Source organism: Cheilinus undulatus, linkage group 4, assembly GCF_018320785.1.
Source record: "Cheilinus undulatus linkage group 4, ASM1832078v1, whole genome shotgun sequence".
Taxonomy (NCBI): domain Eukaryota; kingdom Metazoa; phylum Chordata; class Actinopteri; order Labriformes; family Labridae; genus Cheilinus; species Cheilinus undulatus.
Window position 1 is genome coordinate 30,405,633 of NC_054868.1, and position 18,446 is coordinate 30,424,078.

The 18,446-nt window shown below is 38.8% G+C and overlaps 1 protein-coding gene across 1 annotated transcript in view; it reads left to right on the plus strand.

Annotated features, from left to right (window-relative positions):
• The window catches only part of mast1a (microtubule associated serine/threonine kinase 1a), a 102,477-nt gene that overhangs the window by 4,035 nt on the left and 79,996 nt on the right, over window positions 1–18,446 (plus strand). Inside the window, exon 2 of the mRNA XM_041785606.1 lies at window positions 12,644–12,672. Coding sequence (XP_041641540.1) covers window positions 12,644–12,672 — 29 coding nt within the window. The remainder of the gene's footprint in view (window positions 1–12,643; window positions 12,673–18,446) is intronic.

An 18,446-nucleotide genomic window follows, 5' to 3' on the forward strand; every position in this document is an offset into this window, starting at 1 on the left:
ACCTGAGACAGACAGCAGCTGTGGGCAACAGTAGTCCCCGTTTAAGTGGCTATTATAATATCTAGATCCCTTTACTGTGTGGATCTACTTTCACATCAGAGACATGGAAGACAGAAGATAGTGGTGTGTGAGTGTGCACATACAGTTGCAAAAAAAAGTATGTGAACCCTTTGGGATTTCTTGGATTTCTGCATAAATTGGTCATAAAATAATAATAATAATAATAATAATAATAATAATAATAATAATAATATCTTGAATTTATATAGCGCCTTTCAAGAAACCCAAGGACCAAGAAATCCCAAAGGGCTCACATACTTTTTCTTGCAACTGTATGTGGTGTTTTAGTGTATTGTTAAGATGACATTACTGCTCATCTTACGTGCATTGAAAATCTGAAACATAAATCAAGATTTATTGGGTTTAGTTGGATATCATTTGAAATCCTACAAATGAAAACCTTTGGTTTCATGAATGATGACGGTCATGTTGTAATTTTACTTTTTTTAGTCTTCGTCAATGATAAACCTGTTAAATGCATCACTTTAGTAGTTTGTAACACAAACAGGGACACGGACAAGCTAAAATGGTTCACAAAATGACTGGGAAAAGGCAAAATATAACCTTTGCCAAAGATAAAAGATTCACTTTTAGTGAAAATCATGCCTGATAATGACGAAATAGTTTTGGCCAATTCTGATGCAAATTTTTATTTAATTAATTCTTTCTAATTCTCTTTGTCTGTTTCTCAAATTCAAGCTGTGATTGGTTGAAAATGTTGCTAGTAGCCCACCTTATGCTGACATAGGAGATACAAGACGCTGAATAAAGTGACCCACTCCTTCCTTTCCCCCGTTGATGACTGTAATCACTAATGTGCAGTGCATTCCTTTTCTTATTTATTTCATTAACCAAAAAGATACTTCCCAGACTTCAGGGAGAGCACAGGCAGAGATAAGAGCAGAAAACCATCAATAACCAAACTACCTCCTCTTAAATGAAATAAAGAAAATACAATTAGTCACCCTACCTTCCTCCCTAACAGAAAATCAGGAGAAAAATGTTACTTCAAAAGAAAATGCTTCTCTTTCCTACCCTACATGGACTGCTTTTAGATGAAGATTATATCTCTAGTATTTACAGAGTCCCTCAAGATTCTGCCTTGTGCTGTCATCACTCAGTAAGCTCTCTGCATAGCGCTCACAATGTGAGTGAAGAAAGAAGGTGTGTCGGCTTCTGCTGATCCATCTTAAAATTTTCGCAATCAGCTCCCTATAGCCACTGGTTGGCACTCTCCATCGCCTCCTGTTCAATCACTGCAGCACAAAGAGAGAGAAAAAGAAAACCAATACCACAGTGGCTGAGAAATATAATAATGCTAATAATAATAATAACACACATTAACTCTTAGAACTCACAGCCATAACATCCATCTTTGTCCAACAGGCGACTTTTGCACAACAAAAACCTTTCCTCTGAATCAGTGTTTAGCTTTCCATTTTTGAAGTGACACAACACAGCAGATTAGACATTAGCTACTCAGATCAGAGCATACCTCATGCTCTAGGGCAGGGGTGGGCAATTAATTTTCAACAAGAAGGGCCACATGAGAGACTGGCATTGTTGTGGAGGGCTGGACAAAAAGTCTGAACTCGATTCTATTCAATATAATTTTTTTTTTTTTATTCAAAGCAATGAATTGTTCCATTTTGAGGTATTATGACAGCCATAGTGCAAAATACCAACATAATAACACTATTCCATCAAAACTTACAAGAAAAGTTTTGAAAAAATATGCATGCTTCTGCTTATTTCAAAGGCAAACACTGAGTTAACTTAATACTTAATAAAAAAAGTGTGCTATTGCTACTTTGTTTTCAGTTTGTCTCCTTTTCTTTCTTCAATTATTTTTCAAGTTTTTTGGTTCAGTGTGAGAAATCTAACCTGTGTCGGGCTTGAACAAGTGCACTGAAGTCAGGATGAATGTCTGAGGTGGAAATGCAAAGGACAGCTGACAGGTGTTCATCAGTGAGAGAGGATCTGTACCTGGATTTGTTGAACTTCATCACTGAGAATGTCTGTTTACATATGTAGGTAGATCCAAAGAGAACCAGCCTTTTCTGAGCATGTCTCCTTGTGTGTTGAAAGCTCTCCTCTTTGAGGGAAGAATAGGAATCCAGCAGTGATACAGACTTAAAGTGCTCTGACAGAAGAGAATCAGACTGCAGGTCAATGAGTTCAAGCTGGACATCACTGGATGCATTATACACAAGGCAAGTTAGGGGGGAAGAGACCATGTATATTTCACTTTCAACTGTTTTGAAGTCTTCAAATTGCCTTGAAAACTCACCATGCAGTGCTTCTAGCATGGAGGAGTACCTGTGGAGGTGATCGGCTGATGGTGAGGCTTCTTTCAGTGTTGGCAGGTGGGTGAGAATGCTGCTCTCCAGCTGACTTGAAAGAAGCTGCGACTTTCTCTTTTCAGCACTTTGCCCAGGCTGTACATTTCATGTACAAACAGACCCTTGACTTGCAGTCTGGCATTTAGTTCATTCATTAGTGCAGTCACATCCACACTAAATCCAAAATCTGCCACTAGGTCTGCATCTGAGAGCTCTGGGATGTCCATGCCTTGCTTCTCACAAAACTCTTGAATCTCTGCTTTCAGGTCCCACACCCTTTTCAGCACTTTGCCCAGGCTGAGCCATCTGACAGCTGTGTGGTACCTGATGTCCCCACGTTCAGTTTCATGCTCCGCTAAAAGTGCAACAAACTACCTGTGATTTAATGTTCTTGCCCTGATGAAATTAACTAGTTTTGTAACTACATCAATTACATGGTTAATTTTTAACACAGACTTACATAACACCTCTTGGTGTATAATACAGTGCAAAAATATTTTCTGCTCAGGGTCTATTTCAGTCACTTTATCTTGCATGCGTTTCAATAGTCTGACATTTTTCCCTGTCAGATTTGGACAACCATCTGTTGTAACACCTGCCAGTTTGTCCCATTTGAGTCCAGGCGTTTCTAAACATTCATTTACCTCCGTGAACAAATCACTTTCCATTGTAGTCCTTTCATTGAGCACATTGCAGCCAGCTCTGTTATTTCAAAGTCTGATGTTATCCCTCGTACAAAGACAAGCAACTGTGTTGTGTCGGGGACATCCGACTCATCCAGAGCCAAGGAGAAAAAGTCAAACTCGACTGCCTTATTCCGTAGCTGCAGCACTAGATTATCTGCGATGTCCTCGATACATCTCGTTACGGTTTGCCTGGAGAGAGGCACGTTTTCAAATGCATCCTTTTTCTCTGGGCATATTAGTGCTGCAGAGTCCACCAACACTCCTTAATAAACTCCTAGTCAGAAAATGGCTTACTGTTCTTTGCGATTTTGTGTGCTATGACAAAACTTGTCCTCAGTGCTCCATCCCTGGATGAGTGAAGCTTGGTAAAAAGTCTTTGTTGCTTTTGCAACTTAGCTAGCAAAGCTTCGGATGTTCGTGCACGCTCTGCTTCTGTCAAGTTCTTGTATTTCTCAGCGTGTTTTGTCTTGTAATGGTGATTCAAATTGTAATCCTTAAACACAGCGATGTGCTCTCCACAAACCAAGCACACAGCTTTTCCTTTGACTTTGGAAAATAAATACTTGGAAGTCCATATCTTATTAAAAACTCTACATTCATAGTCAATTTTTGCTTTTTACCTTGCTTTGTGTATACGTACATGCACCTGCGCACACACTGACGTGCAAATGTACGTAGATTAAAAAGAAATAAACAGCAAACAGCCACCTTCAAAATAAAAGCCAGTTAGTTGTATATGGTGCATAGCGTATGGTAGACTTCAATACGTTTGTTTTTTGTTTCCCATTAACTGAACACGGGCCAGTCAGGGACAGCCAACAGGCCAGATGTGGCCAGGGGGCCGTACAGTACCCAGGTCTGTTCTTGGGTGTAGCTAAAGGGGATCCTAACAAATAAAAAAAAAAAAGCCATAGTGCATTGTTTGTAGAATCACAGAACACACCCACCTAACATGTAGTAGTTATGCAGTAGGAAGAACAACTTATTCAATAAAACACATACCTACCATTACTGAACCTTTGTAAAGAAATATCAAGATCTCTTCTGAGACTGTTACACTTACATCTGTCAGCTCTCCTTGGAATTTCTTGATAACACTGTATACCAGGCCTATTCAATTAGCGGCCCGGGGGCCACATGTGGCCCAGAACCACCCTCCAGGTGGCCCAGCCTGTGGTCATGCCAGAGAGGCAGAGGGCAACCTGTTTCGCAAGTTTTCATGCACTCAACGATATGCCTGGGTAAGATGTGACCAAAGTTATTATTTACAGAATTTCATTTTATTTTTTCATTCTATTTATTTTATTTTTATTCAAGTGAAAAAACTTTTCTACTACCTCAGTTTATGTTCAAATTCAGCTGTGCTCCATTTTTGTGTTTTGAATGCATAATGAGCTGAAGTTGCAAACAGCAGGTAGAACTAGATCAATCGCATTGATCCATGGTCCATCTGATTTGGCTTTAAGCGACTGTGATCAGTCCTTTCCTAACAAGTGAAGATGAACCCGCCACCCAAGCAGATGTGTGTGTATGAACTTACACTTAACCCATATGTTCAAACACTCACTGCGAAACAAGGAGTCCTAGGACGTGCCTCACCCCTCTCTGTTGTAGGAGTCTGAGAGTACACCACACACTCACGCACATTCACGGACACACTCAAGCATAATTTGTCCAATATTTTGTTCTGGGCAGGGAGCCCATTTCCAATATGCTAAGCACAAGGGATAAGAGTGTGATCACTGCAGAAGATCCAGCTCTCTGTGCCAAGTCCTGTCACTCACTGCCATGCCCACTGCTTTGTTCTGCCTCACACTGTCCTTCTCATGTCAGATTTATTCAGAGAGGGGAGGTTTATGCACTGCAAGAGCAAAGTGTACATCAAAGCAGCTGATCTAGGACAGAATATATTTGGGAATAGCTTCAATTATTTGAACTTTTTTTTTTTAATGGGATTCAATTTTCATGCCAGACACCAAAGCTTGAGTTCAACCTGAAACCCAAAACAGACATGGACAAGGTAAGAGGAGAAGTTGTTCTACTTTAATTTTAAAACAGTGAAAATAGAGTAATGTAGTTTAGGAAAGCAAGCCATACGTTTTAATGAGAGCTCATATTATCTGAGACCTCAGAGTAAAGATGAGTGCAACTTTTCAAGGAAAACTATTAAAGTGAAGAATGTGCTGCGTGACATTTGCCTCACAATCTGCTGTCAGCTTTGGCAGCAGAAACAGAACAGAAGCCTCATGACTCTGCCCAGAGCAGCAGCATATTAACATTTTTCTTTTCTCTGCTTTCCAGTTGGCCTTCAGTTTGTCCTTGGGTAAATATAAACCACCACTAAAAAAACATGACATAATGCTTTCATCGTTCAGATAAACAAAGCTGACAAATATTTAATATATAATTATTAGGTCTGTCAGCATGTATGCGTTAATCATGATGTGATTAAAGGCCAAAGACAACAGTTTTTTTCTTAAATAGTATTTATTTAATGAGACAATTAGATCTAATATATAAACATGATCACACAATAATGAGTCAACCACGGATGAATTGGATCAATCCTAATGTGATGACTCAAGTCAGATGCAATAAAAGACTTTAGAATGGAGGACGGCTGTGGTGTACTCAATTATGAATACTTTCCATCTTGCAGGAAACACAAATTCTGACAGATTAAAATTTTTGAATACCCTTTTGGAGCACAGAAAATTGAACAGACTGTTCATCTGAGACATTGTACATCTCAGAGAGGAAGTGTCGTAATTTGCTGGTACAACGTAGTTCCAGGTTTAGACTTGGAAAAAAAATGCAACTGTATTCATAAAGAAAGTCTGGCAGTTACATTTGTGAAATAACCACATACAAACATTACAGACTAAGCAACATTTCATCAATAAAACAGAGGAAAAGGTCCAAAAGTCTAATCCAGGATTAAATTATGTAGACCTGCTTTAGGAGTAGTTACAGGAATATTGGCTCGATTTAGCTTTGTTAGCTAAGTAAGTTTTAGCAATATGAGCTTTTGCAAACTAAGCTAAAGCTAATATAGATAATATAGCTTACGTAGCTGCTTCGTAAGCGTAGCTTTAGCTGCGATAGTTTAATGAATATGTAGCTGTTATCTATAGCTAATTTAGCTGTAGCAAACATAGCCACAGCTAAATTAGCTACACAGATAACATAGATAGCTGACATTACCACTTTGTTAGCTTAGCTTTAGCTCCATTAGCTATGTAGCGCCATTAGCTTTGTAACTCAGTTATCTATGTAGCTTTGGCAGCTAATGGAGCTAATGAGATTAATTGATGATTTTATTTTGAGAGCTTATCGTGTATTTCCCTTCTGAGATACAGATCAGATGAATGGTCTGCAGCCAGACTGTCTTGCAAAATTTGTAGCTTATAAATTGTGAGACTAACTACTAAAATTTGCACCTTTAATACACTGAATTTGCCTGTTGGAGTAGTATGAAATGCAATCCTGGGTCTGTCTTTGAAACTCTTTAAAATTGCTATTTCCTTATAATCTCAGATATGGTAAAATATTTACTTTTGAACCATGCCTCAGAGTTTTCTCCCTAAAAGGCAGAGACAGAGTTTATTTTATTTTACCTTTTTATTTTGCTCTTATTATGGTCTTCATTTAAACATTTCCATCACACCCTGTATAACTCAGTGTCCACATTAGCCCGGTTTTGCTGGAAACATTGATGTAGCCATGGTCATCTTTGATTGAGGAGGATTTAGTTCTGAGACATGTCAGACTGACTCGTTATAGGGCACCAGCATTTACTGTAGCTGTCTGTTGGGATGAGATGATGAGAGGGAGCAGGTGTTTGGGGTTTTATCCATTAGCCGCCCCTATCAACCCACTTACACACTTGTGCGCACTCACACACATACACTAAAGTATACAAGTCTCCTGTGGGGCGCTCTCTGACTCACCCTGGCCAAGCTCACTTCCTCTTGATGATGTAACTCATTTTCTGTCCATGAAAGAGCTCACGAAGATGGGTGATGTCACTCCCATTGAAAAAAATAAAGTGATCAATTCACTTAAACTGGGAAATGCTGCTAGTCTATCAGCATGAAGTAGGGTTTTAATTTCCAGGGTCAATAGAATTGTTTGGGAAACGTCCCTTTACTTCTTTATGAATTTTCAATTTTACTCTCATTTAGCCAGGAGAGGGTTAGCTTCACTTGACATAAAGACTAAATACAGTAAAAAATAGGGTAAAACAGCCTTTGCCACATTTACAATGTTTTTTACATTTGTGTTTCCCATAGAATAGAAAATTTTTACCAGTGCATTATGGATGGCCAGCCCACCCAGCTTTATTCTGTATGATTATTAATTTTTTTTTTTCCACTCTGTTCACAACATTTATCGGAAATGCATTACATAATCATGCTCCAATAACTTTACTCATCCCATGAAATTTTCACGTTGGAACATCTCAATATTCTGTGATTAGAAATGCTCCAATGCTTTTTTTTCCCTTCCTGTTACCAATTACAATACCAGAGCACTGGGTATCAGCCGATACAGAGTTCGGATCAAACATTGTTGCAGTCTTTCTGTACCCACTGTACTGTGGAAAACTGGTACTTTATTTTAGTCCTACAGTAAACTCAGACCAAGGCTCAACAAATAAAATAGTAAAGTCTCCCTGACACTTAAAGTTGGTTTCCCCTGTAATTATTGTGAGTTTTACTGCTATATATTAAAATAATAATGACACGGGGACATATCACAGGCTCTCTTCTTTCTCTCCATTATGCCCTTTTCAGGCCACCTGTATGATCCGTGTGTTTAAGCATGTGCAGTTTGACACAACATAATGAAGACAGCCTGCCTTTGGTTGACAGACCCTCACAAAGCATTTCTGGATAACAATATGGCCATGAGCATTTAAGCTGACTGCAATAAGGGATTTTAAATGGATAAAAATTTATGTAAAGACATTCAATATTGGTTACCTGTTTGGATTTAATCTTTAAAATTCCCAAAAAGTCACCCCAGTTCCAGGCTTGCAAGATACACTTCCTTAAGGGCTACAAAGGCATGGATAACTTAGTCACTGGAATGGTGCAATGGCTAGCTAGTAAGAGGCTACAATTTATGGTTCAAAAGCAATTTAGGTCACTTCTTGCTGGTCTGGAAGGGTTTTTAACAAAACTGTATCAGATCAGTACATAAACACATGTACTCGCCAATACCAATACTTACTATTTCAGCAGTGTCGGACGTATTTCCAGTACTGGTATTGGAATTGAAACAACGCTATCTGTGCTTATAGCAAGTAAGCCGTGTGTGTGAAGGCTTATTGTTGATGGGACAGGGTTTAACTATAGCATGTTGGGGATATGTGGTTTCCCTATCATGCCCTTGGCCAGAGTGTTTAGATGTGTTTGGATTGCCCGCTGTGCAGTGTTCACTATTGCCGTTTTTGAAGGTATTTTGAATAATGATAATCACAATGTGAAATTTCAATATCCTTGCATCTCTTTTTTAAACATACACTTTCTTTCAAGGAAGAAGCTTGGACAATTCTCCACTCGTTTATGCTATTTTAAAGTAAGGATATACACAGGGACATGAAATCTTTCAATAATGGCAGCAGAATGTAAAGATATAAGAAAAATGCTATACAAATTTAATACCATTCATGCATTAGGCAGTGCCCCAGTTTGTCCACCTTGCTCTGAAAAGTCTGAACACATATGTGAAAAATAAGAAAAGAAAGAAACAGTTCTTCATCAGCTAATAGTATTATAATTGCAAAATCTTCAATATAAAAAAATGCCTGTCTTTCTTAACATCTCAGTTTGTGCTCACTGCCCAGAAAAAGAATCAGCAAACTTTCAAGCTCTTTTTTGCACATTTTTGAACATGGAGAACTATTTTTGAACACCATGCTAGCTGTGAACATGATTCCAGTCTTGAATATCTGAGCTTAATGCCTCTAACTCCACTTCAAACATGAGGCCAGTATTCCTCTTTTTAACTCTCTTAAAGACAGTGAATATGGGCTTCTCCCAAAATGTTGAAATGCTCCTTTAATGTCCCAGCCTGGAAAGAGTAAGTTTGATTTTGACATTTAAGTGATTACTGCACCAGTGCTGCACTTGTTCCATCTCCAAGAGGGATAATTATGATTATAATTTTTTCCTAATGCCTTTTGGAAAACACAACAATGCATCTTTGCAGCACAGAAGGGTTTTACACTGCTCATTGACTCCCCATAGTTTTTTATTAAGTGTGAGTATTAGCGTCTCACAGTGCTGGAACGTAAATGGGCTGAGTTTGGGTTGCGAGCTTGTTTTGAGACGAGAGCTGCAGCTGTCAAGTCATGTTTCATCAGCTCAGCTTTGTTTGGGTTCTGTAATGCTTGTTTATTTATACAAAGACAAAGAGAAAGAGTGTGTGAGAGATAGAGGGGAAATTTTAGTACTTCTCTCATCCAATGGGTGAATATTCCTCTGTGGAAAAGCAATTACAGTGTCTTATTTTCCTCTTAATTTCCTCCATGTGAGTGTTTGTTTGCAAGTTTAGTTTCCTTTCATGTCTTTGTCACAGATTTGTGTCATTAAGCTTTCCCAACTGAAAGAGACAAATGATAATGTCTTTTTGACGGAGCCACTGTGCTGTGTGAAAGATAGCTGGATACTGTTGGGCATGCTGACAATAGAAACAGACAGTAACCTGATCTCACCTGAGATGATGGAATTGGGAATAGATTGGTAACAAACACCAGACAGATTCATCCCAGTAGATCATAATCACATCAGTGCCCCTGTAGCTGTGTCCCGGTTTCATAAATATAGCAACTAGAAGCAACATTTTTAAAAATTGACTTTAGCTGCACTCAGCCTGGTGATTCCTGCTGCTCTCAGGTCTCTGAGCACTTAGCAGGGATCGGTTTTCCACAAGAGGTTAAAAGAGAAAACAACAATGATTGTAAAGTCATTTCTGTCTACTTAACAGAACAGTGAGAGTCATTCTGTATCACAGATTAATCTCATTCTATACTTCTGCTCAAGACCACCTTATAATTAGAACAACTTTAGTTTTTTTCTTAGCAGTGCTGATCCTTAAAGGGAGGATAACACGAAAAGGCACTTTTTTAGTATTTTACTCTTTTATTTTGGTATCCAGGGGATCTACATAGCCACAAAACATGAAAAGAGCCAACCAGGTCCTTTTTGCGTAGTCTGCCTGTGTCTGAAAACATGAAATCTGACGGTCTGTTTAGGATCTGCTTTCTTGTGACATCACAATGAGTCATTATAATAATACCTGCCCTTCACCTGATATCTCCACCCACAGCTATGGAAGCACACAGCTGTACTTGTGTTGATGACAGAGAGGGGTGACAAGTACCTCGCACTCCTGCAAACTTAAACCAAGTGTTCTTCAAAAGGCTCCTCAGGGCTGGTTTACAAAAGATCGATATCATCCTCTTGTGTTTGATCCATGTTAGGGCTGGCACCTTGAGGTGATTGGTCAGTTGGTCAATGAGCTCTCGTTCGGTCAGAATATTGTTGGTCCAACAATTACACAGTGATGAGGAGAGAGAGGGAGAGATCTGCTGTGAGCAAGTTCTTCTTTAGGTCATGACTTATTTTAAGTTGGTAAAACATAATCTCTGGACCTTTTAAATGTATGCAGAATACACATCAAGGCCTGGAGTTAGTGAGCGTTTATTGTTATTGATATAACATAAGACAAAACAAATACTTGATGTAGAAAATTCTAAATTGTTATTGTGCTGTGATCACCAGTTCATGTAGGATAAAGATCATGGAGACTGTATTTTTTAATCATGATGCATGCTGGTCAGCTCTGAGTCAGATGTTATTTCAGTATGACATATTGCGATCAAAAATGTATTTTGCTGGTGAAAGCTTGTTATGTTTAGTTTAAAGTTCATCTAGAATACCAGGAGGGCATTGTCACTGATTAGGCTGGGTAGAGATAGTGTAGTTTTTCTTTGGTTGATGACAGCACTAATCAGTGTTATATTTTGACCAAAGCACGGCTTGGATGTGTCATTTAGACTATAAGAGACTGTGTTAAGGTGAAAAAGAGCATGACATATCACCTTAGTTGTCTTATTTTTCTCTCAAAATAAAGGAAGATGCAGCAATGTATTATGTTATGATGGTGAACAATGCATTTTAGAATGCTAGAATTATATGCTGATGACACTATGGTATAATACGAACACAAGTGATATAAAAATGGCAAATATTCTCATTTATACTTTGTAACAAAAAAATAAACTTTACATTTACGACGCTGAGTTGAAATAATTCTTATAATAGCCATTTTCATGTGTCTTGACTGAAAAAATATTGAGGGATTTATGATAAAGCATCAGATATTTACAAATAAAATATCACGACTAAGAAACATAAAACAATGAATGCATAGCAGCTTCTGTGAAAGTAGGGATGAATCTGCATATTGGTAGAAGCAGATGTGAACATTTCTGCCAATATTTACTATCAGTTTATGAGCAATAAAATATCAGCCACATGTAGAAAATGTTGTAGAGTTTGAGCAGGACCAGCAGATCTACGTCAGCTAAAGTCTTGTTTCGCTGTTCAATCTCAGCCCTTACTGATAGCCACTCTACACAGCTTAAGAGTTCATTTGTAGGACTGTAGTTTGTTTCTGTGTTCATCCTTGAAATTTAAGTTTTAGGTCTAAACTACAGTGTTCTATTTGTATCCGTATCAATACCAGCTAAAAAAGAATTTGTAGGTATTAGCATATTGAAAACTGGCAAGAAAGTGAGAGAACTTTTTCACTACTGTTCAAACTATTGTAATTTAAAAAAACGTTTTTTTGGACTGAATATTTTTCTTTGTATGTGTGAAGTATTCCACAATCCCACCTTATGAGGCTTGTAAAAACCCTGAAAATAAAGTAATAAAATAGAAACCCTTATTTCTGCTCTTAGTCATCTATGACAAGAGGGCCCAGGAACATTATGCTTAAATATGAGGACTCTTGTTACCTTTAAAAGAAAGGGTACATGTGTTAAGAGAACTTTGTAGTAATAATGGAAAAATAAGTGCTTATACACCATTAGTTTCATTCACACTAGTCTGAAGATACTGTGGCTTAAGCATTTCGCTCATTAAATCAATTTCTTCTGACTTTCTATGCTGAATTAAAAAAACAAAGGAAAGCAAAGGGAAGCATGAGAAGTGCTGTAAAATATTTATAAAAACATTTGAAAAAGATAGTTTGGACAAAAAACTGTAAAAAATTCCAACGGAAGATTCCTTTTATCCTTATTTTAGCTCATGATTTTTTAGGAAGCTAATGAAGAAAACAATGTATTTTGCTGTGTCAAACTAGGACTGTAATCATTGCCTTTTACATGAATAAGCTGCACATACAGTGCAATACAATCTTTCCTCAGCCCCATTAATGGTGGGTCCTGCTATAGAAGATGACATCATGTGTTAAAGTTTTCTAATCAGACTCTTTCTCTGTCTTCTCTTTTTCTCTTTGCTCTCTCTTTCTTCCCAGAAGGATCTACCTCTGCCCCGGAAAAGTAGCAAGTAAGTTCCCATTTATGCACATTGATCCCTCTGTATGTACTACTTTGTATGTACATCCTCTTCTCCAGAATATAGGAACTTTGTATGCTGTGTTTAGTGTTGTCAACTTTTAGAGCTATGGTTTTCAAGGAAAGAAAAGCATACATATTTAATTTACCTTCCAGAAAACTTGAACAACCTCAAATTCAGGGGTTAATGAGGCCCTGAAGTCTTGTATGACTTGAAATAACAGAACGTAGTAATGGTGGTCTGCAAAATGCAGACCTGGGCCCCATTCCTCGTACATGGTTCAAATAACCAGAGCTAATGTCCTTTTAGCCTGATTCAATTAATGTGATCGTTGAAGGCTGGCTAAGTCCATTCCTCCACGGCTGAATTGCGCTAGATCAGTGACGTTAATTGGAACCAGACATGAGTGATCAGGATACATGCACGTGGCTGTTCTACATAAAAAGGGAACAGTGTAGATCACAGAAATCATGATTGTCTGTCATAATTCATGGCGAATATTAAGGAAAGCGCGACATTTTTCACATAAGCAGAGCAGCAAACAATCATGGAGGAGTCTGAAAATTACAAAAACATTGTAACTGTGAAATCCAGCACCTTGGCTGCGGTGAAAGCGAGACAAGCAGCTTGGCAAAGGATTGTGGACAAGTTAAATGTGCAAGTAAGGAATATGTAGGCCTAGTTATGCATTACTGTATAAGGCTATAGCCATGGGCTATTAATTTAAATGTGTGTTTGCCGTAACCTCGTAGCCTAATGACCTAGATTGATTACTTTCTATCATTAATGAACCTTGTGTATTTTCTAAAGGTACTAGTAAGCATACTAATATGGGACAATATGCTTTATATAGCCTATAGGCCCAGTTATCTGTTTTCATATTTATATATTGTGCACTTTTTCTCCTCCTATCGCTTCATATAGAACAAACCCAAATGTCAAGCAAACTTGTGAACAAGTTAAAATAAAATACAAGAATATTATTCAGTGTGGTAAAGGAATATCATTTGTTCCATGGTGTTGAGTTAGAAATGTTCCTTGTATGTGCCACTCGCAAAAAAAACGCAATCCTTCACACAAAGTTTGAGTGACAGTAAGTGCAGGGTTACGCTGGGTAGTATTGGCGATGTATGGCCCTATCAGCTGTTGCAAATAAATAATGCCTTGGGGGCTGAAACAGTAATGTCATATCAAAAATCATCAGAAAATGATAAAGGATATTTGCGATCTCGGATCAGTCTTTCCCTATGAAATGCGGCACGGATTATTGTCTCTAAGGAATGGAGCTTCCTCTTTTTTTTCTTTTGGGGGGGTGTGTCTTAAGACCCAGCTTCTTGAAATAAACCTGCCCTGGAGCAGGTTTAAGTTTACTGATCTGCTGCTATAGTGATTTGGCTTAACCTGCTTCGAGGCACAGAACAAGCCTGACACGATGTCAGGTTATCCTGAAATTATCCAGCTAACTGAGTTAGCCAGGTACAAATAATGGGGCCCAGGCTGTCTGCACTAAAATATAAACACACACCAGGAAGGAGTGACAGTTTAAAGATTTGGAGTCTTTCCAGCTTTGCTAAAAGTAGTCATGGTCAGGTAATGGTATTTTGTAGGGGGGAGCCTTGTCTTCAGACTGCAACATGTCCCAGCTTTGTGGGAGCCCTTTCACTCTCAGAGCTTCAATCTGTTGCACCAGTGAGCCGTGCAATGAGAGTTCAGCAGCAGGAGAGCTGTGCTGTGACCTCAGTGCCCTACGTGCTTTTGGGATGGCAGAGAGGTAAGAGAGGAGTAAATACAGAAGTACATATGTGTAAGACACAAATTAAGCTATAAAATGTACAGAGTGGGTAGCTGATGTCTCACATGTTTTTGTTTTAACATTTCATGAAGCTTGGAGAGGGATCCAGTTGAAAAGTGATTTTTCAGCTCTTCTACTGTTTGAAATGACACAAATCATTGTGTTGAATTCTAACTAAGAAAGAATCTTCCAGCGCCACAGTTTTCTCAACTTTTTCTTTGCATATGGTTTTTCTTTAACAGTTTACAAAGAGCAAAGTTGGTTCTGCAATTAAGTCTGCAAAAGCTTTAAACTAAACTTAGCACAATAAGTAAGGAAATTTGTGTTTGGTAGATTATCATGCTGTTAGAAAGCCTGTTTATTTCCCTTTTAAATGGTGTCACATCTGTAAGGAACATACATTTGTGGGATGAGCAGCAGAGCTGAGTATGTGGGTTGCGCCCGTGAAAAATGTGCCAAATCTTCTCTGCCAATGCCAAAAGGTTTATTTTGCTGTTGCTATTGATTCTTGATTTGACATCCTGGTACCCCCTGTGCTAACAATCAGGTACCTGATTGGCATGTGATGCCAATTGTCCAACAATAAGTCCAGTTTCTGCCAACAGCAGTTGGATCTTAGGGTCAGAGTGTGGAGAAGACGCGGAGAACGCTATGCTGATTGCTACACCGATAGGGTAATATCTTTTGGTGGAGGCAGTGTGATGGTGTGGGGCAGCATCTCCTTCACAGGAAAAACGAGGCCTGTCATCATTGGAGGCAATCTCAGTGCAGAGAGATATCGAGATGAGATTTTGCAACCAGTGGCAATCCCATATTTCCACAGTCTGGGACCGAACTCTATCCTCCAAGATGACAACGCTCGCCCCACAGAGCGGGGTTTATCAGAGACTACCTCTGGAATTTGGGAGTGGAGAGGATGGAATGTCCTGCCAGCAGTCCTGACCTCAACCCCATTGAACACTTGTGGGATCAGCTTGGACATGTTGTTCGTGCCAGAGTGACCAACACAATCATGTTGGCTGACTTGCGACAAATGCTGGTTGAAGAATGGGATGCCATCCCACAGCAGTAAGTGACCAGGCTGGTGACCAGCATGAGGAGGAGGTGCCAGGCTGTTGTGGCTGTGTATAGTTCTTCCACACGCTACTGAGGCTCCTGTTTGTTAAATGAATAAATAGTTAAATTGCCAATATGTCTTGATTCGTCAAACTTCAATCATCCAATCCACCAAACACCAAACAAGAGTCAGTGGTAGAATAAACTGTTTGGCATTGGCAGAGAAGATTTGGCACATTTTTCATGGGCGCAGCCCGCATACTCAGCTCTGCTGCTCATCCCACAAATGCATGTTCCTTACAAATGTGGCACCATTTACAAGGGTAATAAACAGGCTTTCCAACTGTATAAGATTTGTTGCCAAGAGGCATTGTGACAAACAATGAAAAAATCTACCAGACACAAATTTCCTTACTTTTTGTGCTAAGTTTAGTTGTTGCTGAGCATAAGTCTGTTGAAAAGACATTTTTCTCCACTACCTTCCATTAAAACTTGGCCAGACTCAGATGACTGCCACCTAAAATGACTTGTAAATGGGTTCCCCTTTATCCAAATTCAAATATATCAATGCATGTACATAATATCTCAACATTCCCTCCCCTACATTAAAAATACATGCTTGGCTATTTAGACAGAGGCAGCACACAAACATCACTGGTGGTTTTCAGATAATTTTTCTTGTAGTTAAGGTCTTGAAGGGTCGGCACAAAATACAGTTTCAAGATTTTTAAAATAAAATGACTTTTCCCATTTTAAAAAAGGGGTATTTCTGTCATGAAAACAGATTTTTGTTTTAAGTTACAGTGCATTTTTGAGTATTGAACATACATTTAAAAAAGTATATATTTAAGATGAACAAGCTAGCTTTCATAGCCTCCCTTAGCTCTGGAAGGTCCCACCTTTACAGGCCGCCCTGAACTTGAATCAGTTAACGTGTCAAAGCAGACAGTCCCCATTAGAGACAATTTCAGCAAATAATAACAGCAGATAATAACAGCTGTTTTGTTGAAAGTCTTTACACACACATCCAAACCAAAGTGGGCAAATGCTGAGCTGAAAGAAATAACATGAGGTGAACAGAAAAATGTCTACTACACTGCAAGACTCCAAAAGTCCAAGTTATTTATTGCACCAAAGTAGTGACATTTCGAGCACTGCTGCTCTTCATCAGATTAAAATAGACAATTGTTCTGAAACTCTGAAATTTGTGTTTGAAAGAATTTAGCTGACTTCACTAAAACATGTGAGTTTGCACCAATGCTTCTTTTTTATACTAGGTTCAAGTATTCATATTTGGGTAATCGCTGATACAGAGTTACATATGATTACTCAATAATACCAGTACAGTTCTTAGAATTACTATGAAAGTTGTAGTGGGTGGTAAACTGGTATCATTACTGTCACAATAACATGCAGTAGAGTTTGCAGCACACAAGGCATAACAGATGCCACTGTTAGTGAAGCAGAGTGATATTTGACAGACAACAGCTCATTTCCAGTTCAGCCATCAGCCTGTTCCACTCCAAAATTAAAGAGCAGTCAGGCCACCAGCCAAACGGCAGTAAGTGTAATTAATGTAAAGCACAGCAATGAGTAAAAGCATTTCTCCAAGTTTAATGTGTATGATGACAGCAGTATAAGTGTGCTTACTTTGCAGAGCTTCTCTGTCAGCTTGTCTGTGGCTTTTTAACTGTAAGCTGCAATGGATCAGCTTGGTTTACCTTTAGCCCAGTGCTGCAGCAATCCATTGCTTTTGATGGTTGAAGAGGGGTTGTAACACCTGTATGCATTTAAACGAATTATCTCTTTAAATTCTGTGATTTCTGTGATACAATTTCATATTTTTACTGCAAAAGGCAAGAAAATACAATGGTATAAATTTTAGGCCATGTTTCCCAGCCATATTTGAAAGTTTGCATTGTTTTCATCCAATATTCTTCCCCTCCTGTGGAGAGTTTAGCGGTGCACAGTTTGCAATGTTCTCTACTTTTGTTGTCCTTATTTACTGTGTAAAGAAATCCCCAGTCTGCAGACAGTTCCGGCTTCATCCACCTATTCTCAAACAAGAACAGGCTACTGTAAGGCTGTAAAATGATATGGAGTACAGTATGTGCAATGTTTTATGAGCATAAGTGCCCAGGCTTGGTATTGGCACTGATACCTGATACTGGTATCAGTATCGGTGCATTCGTACTGATGCCTTGTGGGGGAAACCACAGAAATCCTAAGCAGAAAGAATAAGAAAACACCCTTTCATGCCTCATCACAGCTCTCATGGCACTCTTAAAGGAATTATGAATGGATATCTCCTCTAAATGTCATCACTGGAGCCAGATATTAACAATGTCTGCCAGCTTCACAAACATGATTGGCTTCTGAGAGACAGAGAGACATTTAGCTGCCCTTGCCACATTTAGCGCAGAATTATGAAACCCTCTGGAGTTGTTTTCTGTGTCACTTTGAAGAGATTGGAATTGAATGATCTTGGGAGGTTTGACAAGTTTGAGTTAAATATCTTAATTTGTGCTACAGGCATGTTAAATCTGTCACACTTTGAGCAATTCTAAATATCATGGCAAGAACAGTGAGGTGTAGTGCCAGAAATGAAAGTGTATGAGGCTTTTTCTCTTGTTGTAGTGTGAGAGTCTCTGTCCATGGTGCTGAAATGGAGCTAAGTTTTTCTTGCAAGTGTTCACTGTTTCCGACTCTTCTACTCTTTTATACAGCTAAAAAAAAGATCCCTTGGGGCTCACAGGTAGCCTAGCGGTCTAAGGCGCTACCCATGTATGCGGATGGCCAGGCCCAGCCTGTGGCTCTTTGCCGCATGCCAAGAACCCTTTACATTGAGACAGAAGTGACATAAGTTTAAAACATTTCTCCAGGCAGTATTTCTTTTGCTACATCTCATTTAGTGGTT